The 26,810-nt window shown below is 40.3% G+C and overlaps 3 protein-coding genes and 1 non-coding gene across 4 annotated transcripts; 3 read left to right on the top strand and 1 right to left on the bottom strand.

Moving 5' to 3' along the window:
• Positions 1 to 2,787: 2,787 nt before the first annotated feature.
• Positions 2,788 to 2,861, top strand: trnai-aau (transfer RNA isoleucine (anticodon AAU)). Its single transcript has one exon. It is a non-coding gene; the product is annotated as a tRNA-Ile (tRNA).
• Positions 2,862 to 4,412: 1,551 nt separating this feature from the next.
• Positions 4,413 to 11,454, top strand: fbxo32 (F-box protein 32). The gene is made up of 9 exons (XM_023299826.3): positions 4,413 to 4,628; positions 5,081 to 5,208; positions 5,544 to 5,593; positions 5,723 to 5,815; positions 8,165 to 8,258; positions 8,940 to 9,124; positions 9,221 to 9,403; positions 9,854 to 9,997; positions 10,097 to 11,454. Exons 1-9 carry the CDS (start codon positions 4,516 to 4,518, stop codon positions 10,184 to 10,186), a joined length of 1,080 nt encoding a protein of 359 aa, XP_023155594.1. The 5' UTR covers positions 4,413 to 4,515; the 3' UTR covers positions 10,187 to 11,454.
• A 1,294-nt stretch (positions 11,455 to 12,748) lies between these two features.
• On the bottom strand, positions 12,749 to 16,348 carry prelid3a (PRELI domain containing 3A). The gene is made up of 7 exons (XM_023299813.3): positions 15,982 to 16,348; positions 15,243 to 15,411; positions 14,989 to 15,078; positions 14,738 to 14,808; positions 14,466 to 14,568; positions 14,127 to 14,203; positions 12,749 to 13,978 (listed from the first exon to the last, which is right to left on the bottom strand). The coding sequence occupies exons 1-6, from the start codon at positions 16,011 to 16,013 to the stop codon at positions 14,132 to 14,134; spliced, it is 537 nt and encodes a 178-aa protein (XP_023155581.2). The 5' UTR covers positions 16,014 to 16,348; the 3' UTR covers positions 12,749 to 13,978; positions 14,127 to 14,131.
• Positions 16,349 to 18,757: 2,409 nt separating this feature from the next.
• Positions 18,758 to 26,414, top strand: elovl4a (ELOVL fatty acid elongase 4a). The gene is made up of 7 exons (XM_023299793.3): positions 18,758 to 18,994; positions 19,860 to 19,929; positions 20,438 to 20,625; positions 21,556 to 21,636; positions 22,638 to 22,809; positions 24,160 to 24,287; positions 24,445 to 26,414. Exons 2-7 carry the CDS (start codon positions 19,863 to 19,865, stop codon positions 24,769 to 24,771), a joined length of 963 nt encoding a protein of 320 aa, XP_023155561.1. The 5' UTR covers positions 18,758 to 18,994; positions 19,860 to 19,862; the 3' UTR covers positions 24,772 to 26,414.
• The last annotated feature ends 396 nt before the right edge of the window (positions 26,415 to 26,810 follow it).

Here is a 26,810-nt window from a genome sequence, read left to right on the forward strand (position 1 = left end):
GACCCACAGATCCCCAGTTAATATGTCCATTCAGTGTTCAGAGATGGCGCCCATGGTAAAATAAATATCATATTCAACATCTGAGATAAGCATGTACTTCATTTGCAAGATAAAGCTACAGTTTGTGATGATGTGTTGTCAGGGAAATCATTAGATGCATCATCCTGGGAGCATGAATGCAAATGTTAGTGGCAATCTAACCAACTGAGTTATTTTAAATGGTAATTAAATCCCAATCATGAGAACTAACCCTTTCTGGGACCATGAAAGTCTGTACAAGCTGTTTTGACAATCCATCTCATAGTTTTTAGGATGTTTCAGTCTCTAGAAAGGCTGTGGAAAAAAACCCAACATTTCTTGTTAGTGTAGAGGAACTGTAAACTGCTCTACCTTGATCTAAACACTACACAGTTTCAGCATGGTTACTCATTCAGAGTATAAACTAAACCCAAACTCTTTAGATTCTTAGATCACAGCTTCCATCTTCAACAGTCATTAGCCAACTGACCGAGCACTCACCGGGACTTTCCCTGTCATCCTGTAGTTTGGCCTACTCTACAAATAGAATTAATTAGACTTCAGGGACTCACAACATCAGAAACATCACTGTAGAACCCCTGAGTTCACACAGTAATACACTTTTTACACACAGTGCTGCACTCTGTGTGGTTACCCTCGTGGGGAACTGTTGAACTTTCATCATGGATCACTTCTGCTGTGGCTGCAACTGCACGTCACCATCAGTTCACCTCGTCAGAATACACTCTGTCCGATGTGCCTTCCAGTATTCTCATGTGATGTCTTGTTGACAGATTTTAACAGGCAGAGTGTGCGCAGAGCTCTTTGACCTTTTGCACATATCAGGGTGTTACATTAAAGCCTCAGACATGCAGCCACAAACACACCTGTCTCAAAAGCTTCAGCTGTGAAGCCGTGATGAGCATTGCTGTAATGTTGGAGTGAATTTGATGATGCTGATGAATAGAGACTGAATAAAGCTTTCCATGACCCCAAGGCAATAAATGCTTGCAGTGCAGAGTAGATTGATACCATCAGTGATGAGTCTGTAGGAAAACATCAGCCACATCTGCATAACTGGTCAGACTACACAGGGCCGGATGTACAAGCACTGGATGAGCTGAAACACTGATCTGCAGATTCTTGGAAAGACTTCTTGTGCACCATGTGCTGCTGCTGACATGTTTTGCTGATTGTATAGTGCGTCATGAATTATGAGGACCAGGAAGACAAACATGTAAACACACACACACATGCACAGTCACTGTTGCAACATTTTACTCAGAATGAACACACAAAGGAAGTGTTTGCTGTGTGGTAGGACTTTTAAAGAGCAGCCCTTTGCATCAGCAGTTGATAGTGGTGTGCATGACTTTATGTGAGACTTTAAAAGCACTTTTGGTTTAATTTTTACTGAATACTGATGACAAATTTCAAAACACAAGCCTCTCATTGGTATGTAGATGTGTAGTAAGTGTCTTAGCTATTTCCTATGAAAGCATAGGGTTAAATGACATGAGAAAGGCTATTAAAGCCATGAACAAACAGATACAAACTTTAGATTTGTTTTCCAAAAGCCTCACAGATGAGTGTGTAAACATGTCAAGTGTTTAATTAAGCTGATAGGATCTGACCCAGTGGCCCGGACAGGATTAGTTACATGTTATCTTCCACGGAATAGGCCAAAATCAACAAAATCCCCTCATCCTGTCCTCATGGATCAATTGGGGCTGTTTTGGGAAAACTGAAATACAGTGGTAAACCCCTGCCTGCCCGCACACACACGCATACACCAACACAATCCACAGTGCAACCTAATACTCTGAAGGACAACTCAATCTATTTATAATACCATGACTGACTAAGAATCAGGGGACTTTGCAGCCGTATTGCTGGGAGGCCTGGATGTTTTTGTTCCATTTATATTTACAGACACATAAAGCCAGTCCAGATAAGCAGAGTAATTCTTTTTTTCTCAGCATCAGCGCATTAAAAACTGTACTCTGTTGTTTTAGCTCAGAGGTTTGTTCCTGTGTGTGATCCTGAATATTGTTTGCAGCAAAGTCAGAGGGAGGCTTCACATAGTCGCACAGGGACACATGTAAGATGATCATTCCTCACAGCCAGCGGTGAAAACTCAGATCATTTAGTAAAAGTAGCAGCATCACAATGTGCAAATATTAATCAGCTGCAACTCAAAACATCAGCGTGGGCATGCAGGGGCCTTAATCTATAAAAATGCATCATGCTTCCTGTGTGAAAGTCAATGAAACATATACAAAGATAGGGAACAGAAGTCATAGCTGCAAAACAACTACAAATAGAAACTCTCAGCCATATTTCTCTGGTGTGACTCATGCTACAATATTCTAACCAGCATCAGACGAAAGCTTAAAGTCTCAGCTATAAATAAATGTGTTCTAATGTACATCAATGTGTTATAAAATTTGGTGATTTGTGATTACAATCATGTGCTATTTTTCAAACCTGCCCCACAAATAGTGCACGTGTTATGGGGTTGGTTGTCACGGTGTTAAACCACAAATGACTGCATCATTGTGACACCTGCAAGAAATTTTTTGTAGTTCGTAAATGTTCAGAAAATACAGAGATTTTTTTTAAAAGAGCAATTGTATTTTAAAATTTAGAAATCAAAAATAATAACAGAGAAAAATATAACTACAATTGTCAGTTAATCAAATTAAGTCACAAGCGTTACAGAATACAAGAGAAGTGTGTGATGTCTGTGGAACACCATTGATCCCACATGGCCGGTTAGCTCAGTTGGTTAGAGCGTGGTGCTAATAACGCCAAGGTCGCGGGTTCGATCCCCGTACGGGCCACGAACGTTTTGCTGTAGTACTCACATATCAGAAGTTCAATGCAACTAATACAGCTGTAATCACTGGTAAAAAAAGAAGTTAGCAGACCCGTGTTTCTTGAAATGTGATTGACTATATCTGTGTGCTTTCCAAGTGCAAGAGGATGGTTAAAAAATAACCTGTGAACTCCAGAACTTTCTCACCATTGCACCTGTTGACTCTGTGTGTCTGCATGGCTCCATGTGGACGATTGCAAGAAGAAGTAAAAAAAAAGTAAATGATTGTGAGATTTCACAAATATGAAAAAACTTACAGAAAGACTGGCGACGGACCAAAAATCAGGCAAAACAAAGCTAGAAAAAAATATAATTTAAGATTATGCAATGTGATTCACTTTCATTTAATTTTTGCCTAACTGGGTGGGAATGTTAAAAAAATAGCAACATACACTGTAATAATAAATACAGTGAAAATTGGGATACTCAGGCCTTCTTTTATCTCAGGATTACAAAAGTGTGACAACTGGGGAGAAGGCGAATAATTTCATAAAGGGCAGTAAATATAATATTTTCAAGGGAAGGAACTACAAAAGCAGCACACAATGAAGCTGATTCCTTTGTCTATTAAGAATAAGTAAAATATTTCTAATATCTAAATCTAATACAGCTTTATAATACCATTACTTTAAAAAAAGGGATTGACTGATTATTAGTGATCACATAGATTAATAGTCGATATTTGGAGCCGATGCACATTTACAGCTAAAATGAAAATCTTGTCAATACAAAACGAAATTGATATTTGGAGCCATTATCAGTAAATCATTTGCAGTAAAAATGACAATCATAGTGTCAAACTTAGAAGGACAAACTTTGGTGAACTGTCTGTTTGTCTTCCATAGTTTTAATACAAAGTGAATGTTTATCACATTTATGTGTTGCACATCTTTTAACGAATATATTTTCGTGGTATTTTGGTTTTAAAATATGATGATACTGGTCAGTGGCAAAATGCTGACCAACAGATCTGATTCCTACTTTTGTCGCGATTAAACTGAAACACTAACCTCATCCAAAAAGTTAGTGATTTTCAAGTGTTTTAACAAAGTGCATGAGTGCAGATCAAGGTAACAAACATTTTTCAGTTTGTTTCCATGACTTTCAAAAAAACAAAAAACAAAAAACCCACAACCAGCTGCGTGCCAACCAAGCCTGGTTTCCCCTCCTCAAAACACAAGTTCCTCAAAACTAAGTACAGTACAAGAGCAGATGTACTTTCCAGCTCACAGTTACATAATGCTCCTCTAAGCCCTGCACATTTACAAAAAAACCCAAAAAAGCCTCCAAAGGGATTCATCCAATTAAAACATTTCAGAAAGCATCTCCTCGGTGTCGTCTGTCTCTATCTTTCCATGACATGAACAGTTTATATTCCTGAGCTTTTCTCTCCAGGAGGTTTTGCAACGCTGGAGTTGATAAACAAAGACACGTGTTGCAGGGAAGTTTCCAAAGTGGGCGGAGCTTCGTGTGCTTCCGCGTTCTGAGTCGGAGGATATAAGAAGCTGCGCAATGACAACAGTAGACTAGAAACACATTGTAGAAGAGCAACATTCACCCAGGAGCGACTGTTTCCTCATATTACTGCATATTTTTTTATAATCTGCCCTCGGGTCAGGATGCCTTTCCTCGGACAGGACTGGAGGTCACCGGGTCAGAGTTGGGTTAAAACCGAAGAAGGCTGGAAAAAGACAACAGCAGACGATAAAAACAACAACGTCTCCGTGCAGAGGTTGGTCAGAAACACGTCTCACAAGTCTTTTTTTTTTCAAAGTGCGCAAGTCTCAACTGCGCCATTACTTTTTCTTAGTTAAGAAAAGGATGGGGAGAGAAGGAAATGACAAAAGCAGGTTGATAAACAAAACTTTAATGTTGTCTCCACCTCGGAGTCTTTGTGTTTTCTTAGCTGCCATGTTCAGGCTAACTGCTGAGCTAATAATAACCTCACAACAACAAGTGGGTGGATTAAAAAACGACCTTAAGTCACTCGAAAACACATCTAAACGTGACATGAGGTGACAGTGAAAACAAAGTGTATTTCGTCCCTTTGTTTTGGTGCTTTGTGTCGAAGATAAGACTTAATGTAACTGACAAAATGTAAAAAATGGCACTTAGAAAGTTTGCGCTGCGTTCAAATGACATGTTTTGATAAATAAACGCGTCCTTTGTGTTTCTTATTTGCAGCTTCTGTAAAGTCGAGGAGGAGGAGGAGGAGTGTTTCAACAAGGAGAACCTGCTGCTCTCTCTCAGCTATGACATGGCTGCCAAGAAGAGGAAAAAAGACCTCATGAACAACAACACCAAGGTCCCCTGTGAGTCACGGTCAAAAAAAAAAAGAAAAAGAAAAAAGAACCACACACTGCCTTATTATACACACATGCCAAAGATATCATGTGTGGGGTTTGAAGTCATGTAATAATACACCAAAGTTTAGTTCCATATGAGAAATATTAGCAGTGGTGTTATGTAACATGAGAGGAGCACTTCCTACTTATTATTTATGATTAATTTTCCATCACTTTTCAGAAGCTCTATTTCAATGACTACAGCGACTGAAATGATATCTTATTTGTGAGATGTATTTGTGCATTTGTCCCGATGCTTAATGAAGGTAGGCCACTAATATAAACATTCTGTGTCCTCGCAGATTTCCACCGGGAAAAGTGGATTTATGTTCATAAAGGAAGCACCAAGGAGGTAACAAACCAACTCATTTAGTTTCACATCAACTTTTCATATCATCATTGCTAGTGTAAACATGCAGAGAAAAGTCTATACTCCTGCCGAGGATTGCAATCTAATACCCTGATAATTAAATTCTCCCAGCGCCACGGATATTGTACGCTGGGAGAGGCCTTCAACCGCTTGGATTTCTGCAGCGCCATCAAGGACACGAGGAGATTTAATTACGTTGTCAGAGTGAGTTCTCGTCTCTTTCTTCCGTTCTAGTTTCTACTGTCCCTTTTGTTTGTCTTCTTCTGTGGTTGTTAATGGGGGATGTTGTTGTTGGTGGCAGAAGGGGTTAAGGTGAAGAGGGTGTGTAGGGATGTGCTGAGCTCTTATCAATGCTCTGCAGACAAGAGGCTCTCAGTGATGATACAGACCCAGGGAGTGTGTGTGTGTTTGTGCTAATATGATTGCCAAAACACTTTGGCATCCCTGAATTGTATTAAAACCAGAGCTGTATTAAAAGTCTCTTCCTATTTGCCACCCAATGCATAACACTCACTCATAATTTGCCTGGGTTTTAAGTGCGAAACAAACGCATTATGTGGCGGCCTTAAAATTCCCACCACGCAGTTTACACTTGGGATGCCAAATGGCTCGCTGAGAAATATCCTCTCGGGGGCGATAATCGTCCTCATATATTACATCATTATTGATTATATATTTGCATGAGTTTGGTGGGATTTAAAGCCTCCATCGGTGTCACTGAACACCAGCCTCTCCCGCATGTGCTCCCATGTGAGCTGGAGGCTGCATGGGGTTGTTCTGCAGCGCCGGTGTGGGTGAGGGGGGTGACAGCTGTGCGGTGAGGTGCGACCACCCGACGGGGGTTTATGAAACCAGACCCGGTGGTTGTCAGGTGATTCAGACCACCAAACACATACAAACACTCGCCTGTGCCAGAATTAGCCTCCTCCTTTTGTGTTGTCACCTCGTCTCTCTTTTACCGTCTCTCTTCACTGTTCTGCTTCTGAAAATGATCATCCTAAAGACAAACCAACTTTATATTCATAGGGGATCATGTTTTATGCCTGTTTTGCTTTTATATACTGTGACAAACCCATAAATCCAGTGTTGCATTATAATATTCCGGGGATATCAGAGCGCAAAATAAGCAGGTAATCCACAGGTTTTTGCTGATGGCTTTCCACTGATAGTCGGCCATTTGTCACCGCCTCTGTTAGAGTTTGAGATTGGCCTTTTAGCGCAGCAAACGTGTGCAGTGTAATGTGTTAAGTCCAAAGAACAATAAGGCTGTGTAACACTAGCATCCGGTCTGGACACGGTGTCCTAGGTCACTGCTCCTCACCGGTTGTGTCTGGTGGCATTTGCGGGTTCATTTAACTCTGTCTCAGTTACACAGATCGGATTCTTCCACAGAGACACAACAAGTGGACCTCTCTCTTCTGAATGGAGGTTATCTCAAGGAGACGTCATCAGTAACCTTAAAATGAACTTTTTGAAAGCAGGACCGTCGTTTAATAACCAGAAGACGCACTGCTTCTAATTCTGATGGGGGATGTTTGTGGAAAAGTACGGACCGCACGCCAAGCTATGAAGTGCAGTTTAGCGAACAGCGGGGGCTAAAAGTAGATACGGAAACGCACATTGTTCTGCCCGGCTGCTCTACAAAGAGAGGAACACTTGATGAGCTGCTAAAAGAAGAAGGGCATGGGATTAGGTTTTAGGAATGGAGCTGGAAAGAATGGAAAAAAAGCAGCCAGGAGGGAGTGAAGAAGCTTAAAATTGGCCAAGCTGACAGAGAGGAGGGAAGTAATTTAGTTCAAAGTTAGGTAATATTAATACTCCGAATTCATCACCTTTTAAAGTAGGATTTGCCTCGATGCTACCTACAGGAGGGTTACGTCCAGTAGTCCGTTTAAGCACAGTCCATGAACCAGTTTTATAAGATTATTAATATGGAAAGCTTGTGATTTCTATTTTTTTTAACCTACCTGGGAGTACGTTCTCCAATGAACCAGGCCGTATGTTGATATGAAGACAAAGGTCACATGATGAGGTCAGAATTCAGCAAAGACTTGAGTTTCTCCATGATGTCACAGCATCTGTTAGATGCCAGACATGCCGCCCTGGAGCCCACTGTTTGTCTGCTAGCCAACGGCAACAACCTCGCAGACAACAACACACAGACACACTCTGTCAAGTGATTCAGCTAATTCACATGACAGGAAGATCAGGAGTCAAGCGTGTTTGTGGAGGTTGACGTTGACGGTCTGGGCTGTTGTCCAACACCTTTCTAGTAGCTTCTTCGCCTAAAGAGACTCCGATCAAGAGCCATCAGGGCCAAGAATGCTGTTACATGCTTGCTGGATCCAGTTTCAGTTGAGAGTAATAACCAGGTGGAATGTCTCCAAATTTGTTCTCGACAATATTTATTGTTAGGAGTGCGAGTGGCTTTGTAAGAATGCAGCATAACAGACATTAAGTAATGAGACAACGGAACAGAGAGTCTCTGCAGCTGACAGGATGAAATTTATGTTGTGTTTCTTTCTTTCTGTCTCTTTTCTTTCTCTGCTCTAGCTTCTGGAGCTTATCGCCAAGTCCCAGCTCCCCTCGCTCAGCGGAGTGGCGCAGAAAAACTACATGAATATTCTGGAGAGAATAGTACAGAAAGGTGAGCCCTGTCTGTCTTCTCTTGCTCTTTTACATTCACTCACTAGTTTGCCTCAGTTTCTGCCTTTTGTGTGTTGGAGGCTTTTATTTTTCTGCTGTGGTATCTTCTTTTCTGGCACAGCTCTTGCGCATCGGCCCCTCAGTCAATCCATTTCATTGTCTTTTTTTGTTTGCTGGCTCAAGTATACAGTGTAGTAGGCTCTTCTCATCTTTCTTTCTAAAAGGTATAAACACAAATAATGTCAGTATAGCAAAGGTGAAGCCTTCTTGCTCTGTTATTTGCACCAGTAGCGAGGATATTAGCCTTGTCGACATCTGAAAAAGCCTGAGGATTGAATTTAGTGCTTTAATGGCACAGTAAAAAACACTGACAGTCACCAGACCCCTCCACAAGCCACAGTGTAAACTAAATGTTCCCTCTACTAAACACAGTTTCAGGTTGTTTAGGTAGCGTTATGAAACCTTTTCCCCAAATATTATGAGCGTGACAGGGGCAGAGTACAGCCACTTCAAAACATTTGGTTTCATAGTGTGCTTTTTGATGATTCACAATAAATATTTTACTGTCTGCTTGGCTGTTTGCCTGGTAGCTGCTAATCTCCCTGTAGCACCCAGGGTTTAAAACTTCACTTCAGATCATCGTTGGATTAATTAATTAAGATTAATGGGTCTTTTTCCACAGTCCTCAATGACCAGCAGAACGTCCGTCCCATCAAGGAGCTGCTGCAGACTCTGTACATCTCGCTATGTGGGCTGGTTCAGGATATGGGCAAATCGGTCCTGGTGGGGAACATCAACATCTGGGTGCACCGCATGGAGAACATCCTGCAGTATCAGCAGCAGCTGGACAGCATCCAGATCAACAGGGTAGGCATCTGCTCACAATACCGAATTCGTGAGGGGCTCTGAAGTGCAAATTTTCCATTGCATTCATGACTTTTTTGTGCCATTTATCTCCTTCAGCCCACATCTACAGGTATGTCTCTGACCGACCTGCCTGCCAGTCTGCAGCTGAACATCATGGAGCGGCTGTCGGACGGCAGAGACCTGGTCAGTCTGGGCCAAGTGTGTCCTGAGCTGGGGAGCCTTACTGAGGACCGGCTGCTGTGGAAAAGACTCTGCCAGTACCACTTCACCGACAGACAGGCACGTAGAAACTTATGGATGCTGATAATAACGCACGCTATGTGCATACATGGAAAGTTCTGATAACCTACATAGTAGAGACGGTTAAAATAAAGAAGTTAAGCATCTCTGATAAACTATACTGGAAAATGGGAGGCCACATGGGAGCAGTGTGACTCAACAGTAACCCAACACTGTGTTCAAAAGCCTGCACTTGATAAGCGAGTGAGTGAGTCTCACCTACAAACTAAAGACGGTTACAGTGAAGGGTTTCTGCAGGTTAAAGTGGTTGAAGTTTAGTTAGTATGTGGAGAAGAACCCTGTCCATTAAGGCTACTCAAACCTCCGTCTTTTAAGTGTTTTTGTTCAAGTGAATGTGGCCTGAAAGAAATGATCAAGAAAGCTGTCATTAAAGTGGATATTTTTCTCACCTCGGGTCACATCTTTAAAGTCTTTTTTTCCTCTCTTTAGATCCGTAAGCGCCTGATGGTGTCAGATAAAGGTCACCTGGAGTGGAAAAAAATGTACTTTAAGCTGAGCCGCTGCTATCCTCTCAGAGAGCAATACAGTGACACCCTGCACTTCTGCTCACACTGCCACATCCTTTTCTGGAAGGTAACATATTTTTCTTTTTGCACTTGAACAGAGCGGATATAAAAACCGAAACAGAAAACAGTAAGAGTCTAATCCTGGTGTGAATATTTCCCCTCTCAGGACACAAACCATCCCTGCACAGCCAACAACCCAGACAGCTGCACCACATCCCTCTCACCCCAAGACTTTATCAATCTTTTCAACTTCTGATCCCACAAACACCCTGAATCCAGACTGTACATACTGTTACTGTACATAGAAGTGTTCGATATTGTTTTTTTTTTTTTTGTTTAATATCACAATCAATTCCTGGATGTATATTTGGTTGCGGTATGACTGGAGGGGCAGGGAAGCTCAGGCAGTGGGACAATTATGCAATCGAGTTTCTTTTGAGCGAGCACTGAGGCTTGAGTGCGAGCGAATGTGACGGAGAGCAAAAGTGATGTTGGAGCAATCGGCCCGTGGACGGAGGACAAAGGGAATGCTCAGCTGTTGGAGTTTAGTCTTAGTTTAATGTGTTTTTTTTTTTAAATTACACCTCCAAAGTAAACACACCACTTTACCTTAGATTTGTGCACTTATTCTTTTCCAAGTTTGAAGAATTTTTTGGGTTTTTTTGTTGTTTTAGTTTTGCTTTTTCAAACCTTGTATTTGTTAATTTGAACATGGAAAGTAAGTAAGTGATTGATTTATTTAAAATCAGGATTTATTCAGTGAGATATTACAAGGCCTGCTCACATGCAGTGTGTTTAATGTTCAGATGTCTGCGATATTGTCGTATTTGGCTCTGGGATAAGGGAAAAGTACATGTTGAGTTGATGCAGTATCCAAGTGAAAATGAATGTAAACAAGAGTCGGGAATTACTCGTTAGACTGAGGGTTGATTCTATGTTGACACACCACAATATCTTTTCTATTTTGTTTTGTTCTTTTTCACTTTTATATGGATTTGATAAGTTTTTCTATCGTTTATTTTTTGCTGTGGCTGCTATAGAGGGCAGCACCTGAGTGCAGTATTACCAAAGATTGTAATCAAAGTCAGTATAACAATGGTGTGTGCCTTTATCATGAAACTTGAAACAGTACAGGTACAACTTATGTCGCGTTTGCAATGCTTTCAGATATTGATACCGTTTTTTTTTGTTGTTTTTTTTTTTAATCTTATCGTCAACAACGGTCTCAAGATCTGAGGCTCTGATACCAAAGTCGACTGTTTAAAATAGCTTATTTTCCGATAGCCTCCTGCATGATTTTTTAAAAATCACCAATCTGATCGTGTTTACTTATTTATTTAATGAGATTTTGGCAAGTGGCTCAACTTGCACACTTGGGTTTGAAGTAGTAGAGGTTATTAGCATAAAGGTACAGTTTGACCCAGACTTGCCTCTATCACTGCTCCGACAGTGAGGAATCATGTACATGCTATGCAATGCATTCTGTTTATGTTCTGTTGAATAAATAAAACAAAGTAAGCCCAACCTCTGGCAACAGTAATGTGTAGTCATCAAAATGCTGAACATGTGAGTGTGAGCCAACCTGTTTTAAGAGCGTTATGTAGCACATTTGCTTCAGAGTTAATATTCACATGGGCCTCTTGGTAGATGTGAACAGAGGATTCATAGGTTTCTGTGCTGTCGACAGCAAAAGTGTGCCCTCTATTGGACAGAACGATGAATCGCAATGAAGGAGAATGGTTTCTGTACAGCAGACGGGTGAACTCTTGAGTTTCCATCACAGTTAAAGCTTTACTGACACAAACACTTCAGGCATTAGATAACCAAAGAAAACAAGATCTGTGGTCAGTTTCGTGTAAAGTCAATCTCTTACCTCCAAAAACTCATACCTGCGTATCAGTTACGAATTTAGAAAAGAGGAAAAACATTAGCTGTCTTATTAATGTAGCTCCTTAGTACTGATCAACAGCCCAAAGAGGATTCAGTCACTCTGATTTTAACTGTGTGCCTCGGATACCCTTTGGACTGATAGCCTAAACTAAGAAATTCCATTTAATGGGACAAAATTCCTTGTTGAATATCTTTACTGTGCTTGTTACATATATTTACCATTTTGTCATTTTTTTTTTGTCAGGAATTAATAAGTTTACAGATTTTCCTTGTTTTGTTTAATGAGAGATATTTAGTAAAATTACAAAAAAGGATTAATTTTCATGCCAACTGTAAAAAAATTCCCAACAGATTTTTTTTACAGAATCACATTGCTTAACTGTATTTTACTCAGCTACAAATATTATTTTAAAAGTTCAACATTATTTTTGCTTCTTTTTTTTTTACAGTTAGTGTTTCACTATTTCTTAATGTATTTTTTTCTTGTTGCAAATATTCATTGTTTATTATTGTAATCTTTTGATTTTTTTTAAAAACAGCGTACTTTACTTATCCTTGAAGTGCATCTGATATGGATTTTCTTCATTTTAAACCTTCACTTGACCAATTGCAGTGCTTCTTTTTTTCTTCATCACATATTTAGATGTTTTTTCCCCTAAAATTCATTGTTTCCTGCCTGAAAAATGGCCTGAATGTAACTCTACACCATTGCATCACCTACAATGTGCAGATCTATCAGGTCCTTGCCTGTACGTCCACTCATTTCTCGCCACTCGCTGCAACCAGAGCACACCAGCTCACCTACAGCTCTGCTTATTGTTGGCTGCTTATTTCTCTAGTGATGTGGCTTCAACCAAAAGAACGTGTTGATCTAAATTAGGCTGTAAAATAACACTCTGGCTGTTAGACAATGAGCTCCAACAACAAATAACGTGTTCACTTCAGCTTCAGAGAGTTTTGTTCTGAAACAGTTGCTTTAATTGTTGCAGGAGAACAACAGCTGATGAAACAAAATTTGAAAAAGCAAATGGAAAACTAATTTTTACACAACACGTGTAAGAAAAGCAATGTCATGATTTACTTCTTTCAACACAATGTTTTTTAAAATAAATATTATACAAATATTATTTAAATATTTATTTCACCCAGAAATATTGTTTAGCACATCAGTAAAGGTGTGCGTCTCCCACTGCAGCATTGCACATACAGTACTGCCCTGCTCTTCAGGGAAACATAGGTAGCTTCTATGGAACAGTTGGAAGCATGATGTGTGTGACAAAGCTGTCAAAGCAATAATACACAGGCATCATTTTAAGGCCATATTAATGAAAGCCAATGCATATTTTCATCCTCATCTTATTAAAACCTACTAGTCTGCTGGTTTTTAAGGCAAAACTGCCCTTCAGAGTTACATCAAAAAGGTGCCAGTGTATTGATGCCTTAGAATGGAAAAAGAAGGCAATGATAATGGTACATTCCCATCTTTTTTAAAATAGACAATATGATTTCTTTGAATTTATATCTTTTTTTTCCTTTAACTACCCCCTTTTTGACTAGTATCATGCAAACGTAATATCTACAGTTTGTGCCCCCTGTAATAAATAATAAGCACCAGTAACATCTTTTGAACTTGAACTTCCTCCTACTATAGGAGCCTCCAGTGTTTGACCTTGCAGAAGAACTACATTAGTTCAAATAAAGGTTGTTGCATATTATTAACATTGTAGCGTACCAAAGTCTGTGCATCCTTCCTCTGCATCTGCATCAAGTATCTAAACTGAAGATATGGTAGGAAGTAAATGTGGGGTAGTAATATAATATTCAAACCTGTGCAGGCTTGTAAAGTTGATGCAGCTCTCTGTTTTGCTTGCACCTTATTTAAACAGTTATTGGGTTAATGAATTACCAGTGAGCCACATCTCCCACCCTTGACACCACAACCACTGAATCCTACTGCTTCGCTAACCATTCAGCTTTGGCAAAAGTTTCCTGTTCTTCCAGAAACTCCAGAGATGAGAGAGGCCATGTGGGGTGAAAATTCACAAAACCTCCCAGACGGTTTAAGTGCCACTTGCAGAGGATCCAGAGGTGCTGAGGATCCTCAATCTTTTATGAGGTGTGAGCCAAGGTAAGAAGTCATCACGGCAGACTTGGAGTCCTGTGCAGGCAAACAAACAAGCACTAAAGACTGTGTGACCCACGTGCACTGACAAAACACTGTGGTTTTAGAGAAAGAAAGAAGTAACACGATAATTTGGTGAGATTGAAAGACAAAGTTGCAAAAGGAAAGTAAAGAGAAGAGTTACCAGCATTAGTATATATCACAGAGAGGTACGTTCTCTCTTTCAGAGTTCTGAATAATCCACTCAATAGCATCCCAACCCTACAGATTCACACGGAGAAAGAGAAGATGAAAGAGGAGACAAAGGTGAGTCCCAGAGACAGACAAGTGAACATAACCGGAAATACTTCAATTTCATGTTAATCCAGTTAACTTGCCCTGATTCAGCAGAGAAACTAACGAAGACATCAGAGTCTTACTTAGAAAACATGCAAAGAGATCATCGGTTGTGTTTTTATTATTTGAAGCTGTTGTCAGGCCTACATGCAAAACATAGATAGATATGTGGTGTATGTTGTGTTACCTTCCTGGCGTTGGCTGACATTCTTCTGGCCATCATCCCCTCCAGGTAGCTGCTCAGACTGACTCCCTTGACTGTGATGATGGCTTCCTGGGTCAGCACAGTGCTATGAGATATATATAGAGAAAAAACATGATTACTGCAACATTGCACACCTTCAAGAACACAAGGAGACTCTATTTACACCCTTACACTAAGAAAACAGACTATTTATATGCATTCTAGCCAAAAGTGCTTTCAGAAATGAAATGCAAAAAGGAAAAACTTGAACGTACACGTCGGGGTTATCTGGGTGTGGTCTGTAAAGAAGCCGCTCATCCACTGATATGAGGTTGGTTAGTGTGATCTGGAAGATAAAACAAATGTTGATTTCCTCATCAATGGATTACGTATGTAGATATATTGATGCAGACACAGTTGGTTACACAAAAAAGTACATTTTAAGGCTTTTATGATTTATTCTGTCACAGTTTGACAGAAATAGTTTGTGAAACAGCAGTTGTAGTAAAGCTCAGGATGAACTTACATTTGTTGAGCACAACTCCATCTTTTTCTCCTCTGGATCGACTATTGAATGCTCCTTTACATAGGTCTGCGTATGGTTGGTTCCCAGTATCTACAGACAGAAATATACACAATAAGTACACTAAATAAAACCTGGACGGAGCAGATATACTTGAACAGTGAATAATCATTGTCTGGACCCACTTAAGACCCCTGTAGGACAAGTTAGAAGCCTTTGTTTCCGTGTGTGTATTTATGTATCTGTAGATGACTGACCGCTCGTACGATGCCCGGCAGGCCCCACTCTGTGCTGAGGAGTCTGTGGCTGTGAAGGCGTCCTTCTGCATCCAGACTGCGATCCAACACGTCCACCCCGACCACATTGGGGTTCATGGGGTTCGGGTACTTCCTCATGGCAGCCTTGATTACCGTCTCCCAGGGGTAACTGCACACAAAGCAGCAAAACATAACACATGATAACAACAGTTTTACTCCTATAGTCATCAAAGTAGTAATCCTGAGTGCAACAGTTTAAGGCAAATAGACTTCTCTTTTAGTTTGTCAAGACTGGGCCAAAGAGATCTAGAAAAAAACTGCATCAAACAGAGCACGGCAGGATAAGCCATTTGAAAGTGAGATATCTGAGACTCCCCACCAGTCAGTTCGAATTGAGGAAGTCACTTGGCTAAAAGTTGAAATGAGTCCATTTACCTTTTACTGGAGCACTTATCAGTGAGTCGTACAGCTGGGTTTGTATTTGTAATATTAATCATTTTTTAAATATGCAACAGTAGGAACAACCTTTAGTGACACTTGCTGGCGTTAATGCTCATCACCAACAGCCAACAGACTTTTAACAGAGAGCAGGTGGAATTCACTGAGCTCTGAATTTAACGCGTCAATTGACACTCAGTTAATGAAGCTGGAAGTGTCACCGGTTTAGCCCTGCAGTAACACAACCGCTCAGTCTGCTGCTCTATTAATATTCCGAACAACCAGCCTCAGAGTGACCAACCTGAATACATGCTCCGTGCTCCAAATCTTCATTTTTTCAAGTCACCGTCTTGACCTTGTCGTTGAAAAAAACCCACCCGTGATGCGAAACTACATCTCAGCGTTCCATTGTCATAAGAGGAACTAAAGCTCCAGGAACCACAGATTGGGGCCTGTGATGGAAGCTCACGACCATCAATGAGGTGAGTCCAGGAAACACATCTCCACTGTTCCAGACATATCAGCCGCGCGTAAAGCGTGCGTAAAGAGTGCGTAAACGGCTCCGCTGACCCCCAACTCACGGTGGCACAAAATATGTAAGGGATAGATTAGAACAAATAGCTTGGACAGGAGAGAAGCCGGTGCAGCAGAACAGCCACCGAGTGTCAAGTCACACAGACTGAGATGCAAAGTCTGGGCAAGGATTCAAAAATAAAACGCCAATCGACCTTTACGATTAAAGGTTTGGTTTTACAGACATCATTCTCAGGCTTAGAAATATCTCATAATGTGAAGCCTAATATTTTATAAATATTACTTTGTATTAGAGATAGCTTTTTCTGTAAGACCAAAAATTTTATCTCTTAGCTCCCTTTTTAAACAACTTGAAATCAAAATTGCCCCAATAAACAACACCCTAAATTGGTAATCTAAGACCTTTGATGTGCTTTTATGCAACAAACTTTGCATTCTTGTGTCTATTCTGCAACCATACTGACCATGCTTAATACAGAAGTAATTAGAATTGGCCACTGTCCTTCTTTTCCGGTCTGACTCTGCTTGTGCTCGCCGACTTGACGAAGCTGATGTAGCCGCTGCCGCATCCGCCTCCATTTGTGCGCATGCGTAGAGCATCTTTCTATCATCTCCCAGTCAAGTGGCACAAGAGGAGCGGAGCTGCATGAAGCTGCACAGAGACACCGTGAACACGACCGGAAGGGAGTGATGCTGCTTTCAAATAAAAGTCTGAAGTATGCGATTTGGAAGAAAAAAAATAGAACGAGGCTGCCGTAAAATATAGTTACTTTCTGCTGAAAGTTCCTCTGTGCTCATCTAAAAGTTTAATGATTTTGTTTATTGTAATTATTTTTCTATGTCTTATGAAACTGCTGACAATAGAACACTTAACACATATACTTCTGCTGCAGAATTGTGGGCTTAGATTGTATTTATATATTGTAGTGGGGACAGTCTAAAGTAAATTCATATTGAGTTAATCTGTAATAATGTTATTCTTTCCTATAAGCTATGTTAATTGTCATCTGTTCAATGTTTATATTTTTGTCATTGTAGTGCCTCTGGAGCGTCCTGACAGGGTTGAGGATCATTTTGATCATTACTGTCAACAGAAGTATGTGCTTTGACAAGATTAAGACAAGCTGCATTAAGTATGAAGAGTTATATTTATTCACTGATGCTCTTTTTTGAATTCTTGCATGTTCATGCACTTATGCCCCCTGCACGATTTGGAGATATTCTTTGAGAATGTGGTTGGGCCCCTGAAGATTTTAAGTATTCAATTTATAGTACTTTCCCATTTAAGGTAAACAGTTTTGGGCATATGTATGCATACAAAACACTTAACCAAGCCGATATTGACAGCTGACTACGCTGCCTCTCACCCAGTGTCAGCTGGCTCTGGGTTGCTACTTGTACACAGTGTCACAATGATTTTTTTGGGATCCTGCTTTCCTGTAGTTGATAGGGAATGGGATTGGTTGTGAAGATGCCTCCATGGTTTGTCAGTCATAAATCACTGGCTTTTTGAAGGCCTAGCACCAAAATGTTGCGAAGAGATGTATTTTTGCAGGTTAGACAGCATTCAGGAGTCCATTTGAAATTCTGGAATTGCTCCAAATTCTGTTAGTTTTTTTCTTTTATTTACCTTATTTTAAACCAGGAAGTCCCCTTGACATTAGAGATCTCTTTACAAAGGGAGACCTGGCCAAGGTAGCAGCCATAAAAAATGTCTAAGTTATATAAAACAGATATATGATACACAAATAAACAATAAGCAGTGAAACAATAAAACAGATGGACAGCTATTTAAGGACAGTGACCTCTCAAGAAAAACATTGTCATTCCTCTTTCACTGTATTCTTTATGGTATTCATAAACTCATTAATGTATGTGAATGTTTCTAGTTGAAAAGGTTTTTGAAGATTATTCCATAATCATGGTGCATGATGGGAGAACGCTGTTTAACCAAAGTCTGTTAAAGTCCAGGGAACATTCAAAAGTAACTACTTGGAGGTTTGCAGATGGTGACTACTAGAACTGAAAGGGTGCTGAGGTATTCTGGGAGTTTGGCCAGCAGAGCTTTATCAATGAACATGTATTGTCCTCGAGTGCTTAGTGATGTTCAGCCAACCAAATCACAGAGAATACAGTGGTGAGTGAGAGATTTTACTTTGTAAATGAAACTCATGAGGCATGATACACTGAATCAAGTCTCTTTAAGGTGGGGGAGGCTGCATGGCAGATAGAGAGGTGCTTTCCACAAGTTTTTTCGTTGCAGAAAATGTAAAGCATGCTTTCTTTAAAAAAAAAAAAAAAAAAAAAAAAAAAAGGCCAATCCTCAATTTGAGTTTCTAAACTAAATTAAAGATATGTACATTAAATGTAAGCTTTTTATCAATCCATATTTTAGTGAATTTATAAACAATCCGTTTTAGGTTATAAAATTCATATACTCTGGCAGTGTTTTATGTGGCTCAAGGCAAACGACTGAGCCTTTGTATTATTTTGAAAGCGTGACCGGAAGTTAAAGGTGCATTCTGTCTGCCTTGACGCTGGTTCTGCTCTGATCTGAGGAGCTGTTCACTGAAGCAGATGCGCAGTGGAGCTAGTATGGTCCCTTAACGAGAAATTCGTGCCATCGCCGTTCATTCAACGGCCCGTTTATCCCGTTCTGGACTCCAGACCATCCATCAGTTCACACCAAACCCGATCAGCTGATTAGAAGCCGGAATAGCCCGCATTGCATGACCTTGCATTGAATGTCATAGACGGGATTTTTTTAAAGCACCGACACGGTAAGGTAATAAGCATCCTCATCCGCGCCGAGCAGCCGAGAAGGAGAGATCAGTGTCGATAATCTGCTCCGCTGTGTGATGAGCGCAGTGTTGCTTTTTAAACCGCATCTGTCTTTTGTGTGAAGCGGTGTTTTTCCAGCTCTGAGATGGAAACAGATCAGCATTTTTTTTGGGGGGGAAATTGATAATGTGACTGTTCGTGCAGCCTGTGGTTGAAGGCCGGACTGCCGCAGAGAAGCCAAAATTCGTCTCACAGATTAGATTCACACTCTGAGCACACCGACCTGAGCCTGTTAGAGGTGTAAAATATGCAGCTAGATGTTTATTGAGACAGGAATGAGCGTTTTTATTGTGAGGAGAGTTTATTTCATGCAGGACTGTGGCAGATGCTGCAGCAGCAGCGCCTGATCCGGGAGAGGAGGGGGATCATTAAATCACACCTCCGCGACTTGTCAGTCCGCCTGTCTGGCTCTCTATAGGACGTGACCCATTTCAATGTAGAAGTGGGACACGAGGCAACCCCCTCCTCTCATTAAAGGGCCACCAGGTTGGCTGCTGGTCGCGTTCAGGCCAAAAAAAATCTGCTGACACATGCGCTCTGCCGGCCGGTGTCCCCAGCGTTTGTGCGCAATGACGCCCGTGGCCCATCTATCAAGGCCTCATGGGACTCGGAGGGCAGAGAGCTGGCCTCCTGCTGGCCTGGGTCTAATTCTGTGATTGGGAAATAATGCAAAGTTCCAGTTTGGAGAAATAAACAGGATGACACTGTTGATTACTAATTGTGACTCAGTGGATTCAGCTCTGTTTAATAAAACACTGTGATTTTTAAAAGCCTCCACTTTCACACTTCTCTGTTCCATTCCAGGTCATGGATATTGTCACACATTTGATCAACGACACCATAGAGTTCTACAAATGGACCCTGACCATTGCAGGTAATACTCACATATATATATATATATATATATATATTCAGTGTGCATGAGAGTAAAGTGAGTGAATCCACGTTTTCGTATACTATGCATACATTTGCAGGTATGAGTCACGATGAGGGAGCTGGAGTAAAAGGAGAGTACTTCAGTGGGAATTTGTCAAGGAATGAGTCACTGTTGCACATACTGCAGTAAATTGGCTTTAATGTATTTTAGTTGTTTAAATGCCTCCTGCAGGTGAAGCCAGTGAGGGATCACAGCTTTCATTTAGATTCTTTTCTTCCTGTGAGTCAGATGAATTAAATCTGTTGGGAATCATCATCTTCCTCGAAGTATTCTGTTAAATAAGGTCGACATCAGACCGACCTCCAGACGGCTCACCTTGGGACAACATCCGCTATCTTCACTCCCACCTGTTTGACCTGCGCTCTTCTTAAAATAAGCTGACACTGAACCCACATTGTGCTAGTGGAACATTAGGAATATTTATGTAAGAACATCTGTCCCGCAGACAAGCGAGTGGAGAAATGGCCTCTGATGGACAACCCTCTGCCCACGCTGGCCATCAGCACCTCCTACCTGCTCTTCCTCTGGCTGGGACCCAAATACATGAAGAACAGGGAGCCCTTCCAGCTCCGCAAAACCCTCATCGTCTACAACTTCAGCATGGTCTTCCTCAACTTCTTCATCTTTAAAGAGGTAAGAGTGCTGCACTGCTTTACCTGCGTTATGTCATCTGCTGTAAAACGTAATGTCTGTGCATTATTTCACCTGCTCTGTGTCCTACATTATAAACACTCCAGTTCTTTAACCCTGCTGAAATAGCTTCAGATCACCAATTCAACTCATATAAAACTGTTTTCCACCTGCAAAAAATGACAAAAATGTAATTAATGCATCAAAATGACTCGAGGGTCATATTTTTAAGATTATAACCCAAAAGACAACTGCAAAAGAGATCATTTGAATAAGAAACCAGTACATAAATCATGTCTAAACAAGGATATTAGACAGACCAATACATACAACCCAAACATCAGTATCAATATGTTTATTTTCTGCATTCATCAAGTAGTTTTTTGATTTATAAAATGTCAGAAATTAGTGAAAAATGTTATTCAGTGTTTCTCTAAGTCAAAATGAGATCCTCAGATGCCTTGTTTTGTCCACAACTGCAAGTATACCATCACAGAGGAGTAAAGAGGCCAGAAAATACTCAAATTTAGTAAGCTGGAAACAGAGAATGTAGACTTTTAGTTGGAAATCTAACTAATCGATTAGTCGTTGCAGGTCTAGTATCATCTTAATTCTCAAGCCTGATCACGCTACAAACATTTCTTTTGCCACAATTATTCAGTAACAAGAAACATTAAAGTTTTATGAAGACAAACCTGTGCGTTCACCACTGACAGAAGTTTCTGGCAGACACTTACTTGCATGTGTCCAGAAGCTGTAATAAAGGAGGTGAATCTGAAATTCTCCCATATGAGTATGTTAGAGAATCCGTTCATGTCATGTGAGTATAGATTAACCTAATTACAGCATACTTTCTGTCTCTGTCACTCCCACCACGTGTCTTTGTCTCTTCATATGAGTGATTCAATCGAGTTATTTTCTCTTTATTTTCAGCTGTTTATGGCTGCGCGGGCGGCTCGATACAGTTACATCTGTCAACCTGTGGACTATTCCGATGATCCCAATGAAGTCAGGGTGAGTGTTACACAGACACACACATTTTATTATATAAAGCATTTACTTTAATAGTACCACTTCACCTGCTCTGTTATGTAACTTACTGCCTCACAGTTCATGCAGCAGTTAGTTTCCTAGAAGGAACAAAACACCTCAGCTAACTTCTACTGATAGATCCAGATCTTAGTCTGCTACTGTGCTCTACTCTACCACAGTGATTAAATCCATGTCAGCCTGCCAGGGAAGCTTCACTCTCTGTGGTTTTAGAAACACGATCAGTCCCTGCTCCTGTTATCTGAAAAAGCTGGAAGAGGGATGGTGACTGGTGTACAGTTTCACCTACAGTGCTGTTGCTCCATGACGTAGTTACATGTCGGTCGGAGGAAGTCGGTCTCAGATGACCCAGAGGTTAAGATGTGAAAGATCAGGGCAGAGAACAAACATGTTCTTCACACAAATGTGACAACTGCTCTTCTGTTTTTATAATGATATGATAGTAACTGTCTGTATATACAGCACCAAAAAAACAAGGGTTTGCAAAGTGCTTTGACAGATAAAGCAAAAGCAGGATACCTAGAAGGCAATAATAACCAAGGCAAAATGAAGGGGATTAAAGTTAAAATGAGAAAACGAAAGACGCAAAAGTACAAAATGCAACTTGTTAGTATAAAGAGATACAAATAAAAAAAAACAATAAAAACATTAGCAAGAATTAAAAGCAAGCTGATAAAATGGGTCAGTGATTCTGGGAGCCTTCTGTCCTCTGATCAGTGGTAGGTGATCAGTAAAACTGTAAAGTTATCTCTAAAATGAAAGGGGAACCAGTGAAGAGAAGCCAGAGTTGAGGTAATGTGACGTCGGCTGCTGGAGAGAGTGACTTTTGATTTTGGTTTGGTTGGTAGTGAAGCCTGGAGTAAATATTAGTGCATGACTAACTTTTTGAAGGTAGTTTTGGAAGTGTTTGTATTCTCCTCTCATTTTCTGTGTCTGCTTGTTCATCTGTACCTCTCCCCACACAGGTGGCAGGAGCTCTGTGGTGGTATTTTATCTCCAAGGGAATTGAGTATCTGGACACCGTGTTTTTCATCCTGAGGAAAAAATTCAACCAGGTTACCTTCCTGCACGTCTACCACCACTGCACCATGTTCACGCTCTGGTGGATCGGCATCAAATGGGTGGCAGGAGGGCAGTGTGAGTAGCTCACATAGTAACTGTCAACATTATGGTTTACGTCTATTTCAACACTCTATTCCTAAACGTTAAAAAAAAAAACAAAACTGTAATATCCCAATAAGTTGAGCAGCAAAAAATCCTCTCCATGGCAAAAAAATACAGTTTCTGGGCTTAATTTTGCATGATGTCGTGGATTTTTTGGCTTTTTAGAGTTTAGTGAAAGATAACAATGAAATTACATACACTACCGTTCAAAAATTTGGGACATTGGAAATGTTCTTATTTTTGGAAGAAAAGCAGTTTTTTTTTCAATGAAGTAAAATAATCAGAAATCCAGTCTAGACACTGTTAATATGATAAATGACTATTCTTGCTGGAAACAGCTGATTTTTAATGGAATATCTCCATAGGGGTACAGAGGAACATTTCCAGCAACCATCACTCCTGTGTTCTAATGCTACATTGTGTTAGCTAATGGTGTTGAAAGGATAATTGATGATTAGAAAAACCCTTGTGCAGCTATGTTAGTACATCGATAATTCATGGAAACATGAAACTGCCTGGGTGACCCCAAACTTTTGAATGATAGTGTATGTGAAAAATCTTATGGAAAGTGCATAATCCATGAGTTTACAGTTAGTGACTTTTAGATTTGCCAAATACATGTTATCAGTGTGTGGAAATGCAGCTTAAAATGATTCTCACATCTGTAGACGTCTGTTTGCAGCCCTGCTAGCAGCTCTGTATGGCTATACTTAAGCCTTGCAGCACTTTGAGCTAAATGCTAACATTATCAGGGCAACATATTCATAATGACAACATTAACTTGCTGAAGTTTAGCAGGTATGCCATGTTTACAATATTGTAGCATTTTAGCATGCTGTCATTTGCTAATTTGCACCAAGCACAACTGGCAACCGAGGTCACTGGGAATATTATCGATTTCCTAAGTATGTGGTCTTAAGTCAAAGTGTAACAAAAGTTGAGCCACACCAAAATTAGGATTTTACATCCATTTTGTCTGCACTAGATATGATGGAAATGTATCGCAGCAGCAGTTGAGACATCTCATTGAAAACCACAAACGTTACCTCATTATATATACAATAATTATGTAAATGTCTGCAAAATGTAATGATCACTAATCCCACAGTTTTGAGATATTTCACTCGAGACAGAACTGGTATCTCATTTAGCAGTTACGCCTGCCTGCATGGCTGATAAGAAACCAACATTACTGTATTTTTAATGGAAAAATATCGCATGAGATTCAACTGAATTGGATTTGAAACTTGTGCATGCTACAAAGCTGTATTCTTAGTTATCATGCCAAATTCTAATTTAAGCATTTTTTTCTTCTCTTTGCAGCATTCTTTGGTGCACACATGAACGCAATGATCCATGTCTTGATGTATCTGTATTATGGTCTGGCCTCCTGCGGACCAAAGATCCAAAAGTACCTGTGGTGGAAGAAGTATTTGACTATTATCCAGATGGTGAGATATCACTGCTTTCTGTGGCTGGTGTCTCTTTTGAAAGTTAATCTTACTGAATATCGAAGTGAAATAACAAATCTTGCACAGTCATTTTGAAAAGCTGTGAAACCATTATGCAGTGCAAAAATGTGACTTTGTGTGTCTCGTTGCGTCTCAGATTCAGTTTCACGTCACCATCGGTCACACGGCTCTGTCGCTCTATGTCAACTGCGACTTCCCCCACTGGATGCACTACTCGCTCATCTGCTACGCCATCACCTTCATCATCCTGTTCGGCAACTTCTACTACCAGACCTACCGCCGCCAGCAGCCTGCAAGACGCGACGCCTCATCCTCCTCCAAAGCAGGCAAAGCTCTCTCCAACGGCGCCCTCAACGGGCTCAGCAAAGCCGCCAACGGAGCCGTTCTGATGAGCAGCAAAGAGGAGAAGCCCCAGGAGAACTCTGGGAGGAGAAAGAGGAAAGGACGGGCTAAAAGAGATTAGATGAAGGGGAGCCGGAGAGGTTCAGGTGAGGTTGGACCTTGCTTTGGCTTCTAGGTTGAGAGTGCTAAAACATGCAAGACTTAATTTGAGGCAGATTTGGATGGATGGATGTGTTCAGGTGTGATGTGTTCATTTAAGCCATGATCTGAGTTTTGTAGATAAAACATGAGGCAGGCCTTTGTTGAGAGAGGATGGTTCTGTTAGTAAGAGGTGTCAAAGGTCAACACTAAGATGACCATTATCACAAATAACCCAAAATACAGTAGTGGCTGGTCTGGGATAGATCTTTGTATTCCTTCTCTTTATTGTGGTGCCAAGTGCGCTAGGTGTGGTTGAAAAAGTGACTTTCAGCAACTAAAAACTGAGTCTGAACAGGAAACAGAGTTTACTGGTCCCCTTTGGCATGCTGGGAAAGCTACATACATAAATGCACCTGAACTGCTTTAAAAAGATTATAAACTTATATTAGCAAACACTGCTGTACTGAGACAGGAATACACATCATAACACATGCACAAACATGTCAGTTTATATTATTTTTTGGTTGTTCACCTGTACAGATATAAAGCTGATGATAACTATCATGTCATTTCTTTCCTCATCCTATTCAAGCTAGTGTTGATGTTACCTGAGAGAGACTTTTAAGTTTACAGTTCTGCTGATACTGACGCCTCTGCAAATATCCATTTATATGTGCAGATGAAATTGTCTTATTTATTTTGGGATGTGGACTCTAACTTCTGAGCTGTCATCCTTTAGCGCTCAGATATATTCTAAGGAAGGAAAATGAATCCAGAGGTTTACATAGAAAGAGGAAGAATAAATTTCAGGCCCTTTGAGAGTCAGAGGATACTGTTCTGTCGCTGTTTTAAGATGGAATAATGATCAGCTGTAGCTCATGTAGGGATGAAATTTACTGGTTTTATTTCTGTGTACAACCATAAACCTATTTTGTATATCCCTACATGTCTGTAATGTGATGAAATGTCATGAATATTATCCAGAGAAACAATGGATCTGATGATTATCTCAGTGTCTCCCCCTCTGACAGAGCAGCTGTTCTTTCGTCTTTGCAGATGTTTACCTGTCTTTTTATATTATATCCTCTCTGAAGTTGTAGTTTGTCTTCGACGCTGGTGAACATGTTGTGTGCCGAACAAAGACGTGCTGGTGGTGTTTTGGGTTCCCTTTTGTATTTATGGAGAATTCAGAACTAGCGTACAGCCACTTTTTATCATGTGAACTACCTTTGGCACTGTTTTCTTTAATTATCTTCACATATTCAATCAAATATCGTTTTGCATCTGAGCTTTTCAGGCTTGAATTATGTCCTGAGCTGGCTTGAATGTAAATTTCTTGATGTTATTTATTGGTTTATTGGTTATTTATTGTTCTGTAAATACCGATTTCCATTTAGCTGAGAGTGCTTGTCTGTGTATTTGTCTTCTTTTTGTGTTGTATATATTACATTGTGATATTTTGTACACTGCGCATTTGGGAGTGTTCCCACCTTGTTAGCTTGGATATTTATACATCCACATTTCTTGTATGTGTGTTTTTTCTTTCTTTCCTTCCTTCTTTCTTTTGGTATCATATCTTTGAAGTCTCTTCAAATTAAATTAAACTGAATGCCTGTACAAACACTGGTTTCCCCTAACTGTCTACTGCATGTTGTAGTACATGCCACTGTCTGTCTTTAACCAGAATATCAATTATTTAACTTTGTAAGTGGGTCTAGACTCTGTTTTTACATTACTGGCATGGTTCTTGGCTATGTGATGGAGCAGCTAATGGAGGAATGTACCAAAATGTTTTTTATCATAGTGAATTTCCAGCTTTTAACACTAGAGGGCCCCATGGTCCCATTAAATGTGCATCACTGATCTACAGTCTGCTCACTATGCTCTCCACATCTCACACAGCTTCTGTAATTATGGAACAAAACTTTTCCTCACGATAAAGAACTCTATTAATCCATATAGGAGAACAATATAATCAGTCTAACTTTTTAACAGACATCTGTGAATAATAAACTTTAT

Source organism: Amphiprion ocellaris, chromosome 9, assembly GCF_022539595.1.
Source record: "Amphiprion ocellaris isolate individual 3 ecotype Okinawa chromosome 9, ASM2253959v1, whole genome shotgun sequence".
In the NCBI taxonomy this organism is placed as follows: Eukaryota; Metazoa; Chordata; class Actinopteri; family Pomacentridae; genus Amphiprion; species Amphiprion ocellaris.

Bases quoted from the DNA above. Each gene is read 5' to 3' on its own strand.
- fbxo32 (XM_023299826.3), top strand. From the start codon at position 4,516: ATGCCTTTCCTCGGACAGGACTGGAGGTCACCGGGTCAGAGTTGGGTT. The intron at 5,209-5,543 runs GTGAGTCACGGT...GTGTCCTCGCAG, and splicing joins CAACAACACCAAGGTCCCCT to ATTTCCACCGGGAAAAGTGG. The intron at 8,259-8,939 runs GTGAGCCCTGTC...CTTTTTCCACAG, and splicing joins GGAGAGAATAGTACAGAAAG to TCCTCAATGACCAGCAGAAC.
- prelid3a (XM_023299813.3), bottom strand. From the start codon at position 16,013: ATGAAGATTTGGAGCACGGAGCATGTATTCAG. The intron at 15,412-15,981 runs GTTGGTCACTCT...CTTTGTGTGCAG, and splicing joins AGCACGGAGCATGTATTCAG to TTACCCCTGGGAGACGGTAA. The intron at 14,569-14,737 runs GTACGTTCAAGT...TATATCTCATAG, and splicing joins CACCCAGATAACCCCGACGT to CACTGTGCTGACCCAGGAAG.
- elovl4a (XM_023299793.3), top strand. From the start codon at position 19,863: ATGGATATTGTCACACATTTGATCAACGACACCATAGAGTTCTACAAA. The intron at 21,637-22,637 runs GTGAGTGTTACA...CTCCCCACACAG, and splicing joins ATGATCCCAATGAAGTCAGG to GTGGCAGGAGCTCTGTGGTG. The intron at 24,288-24,444 runs GTGAGATATCAC...GTTGCGTCTCAG, and splicing joins ATTTGACTATTATCCAGATG to ATTCAGTTTCACGTCACCAT.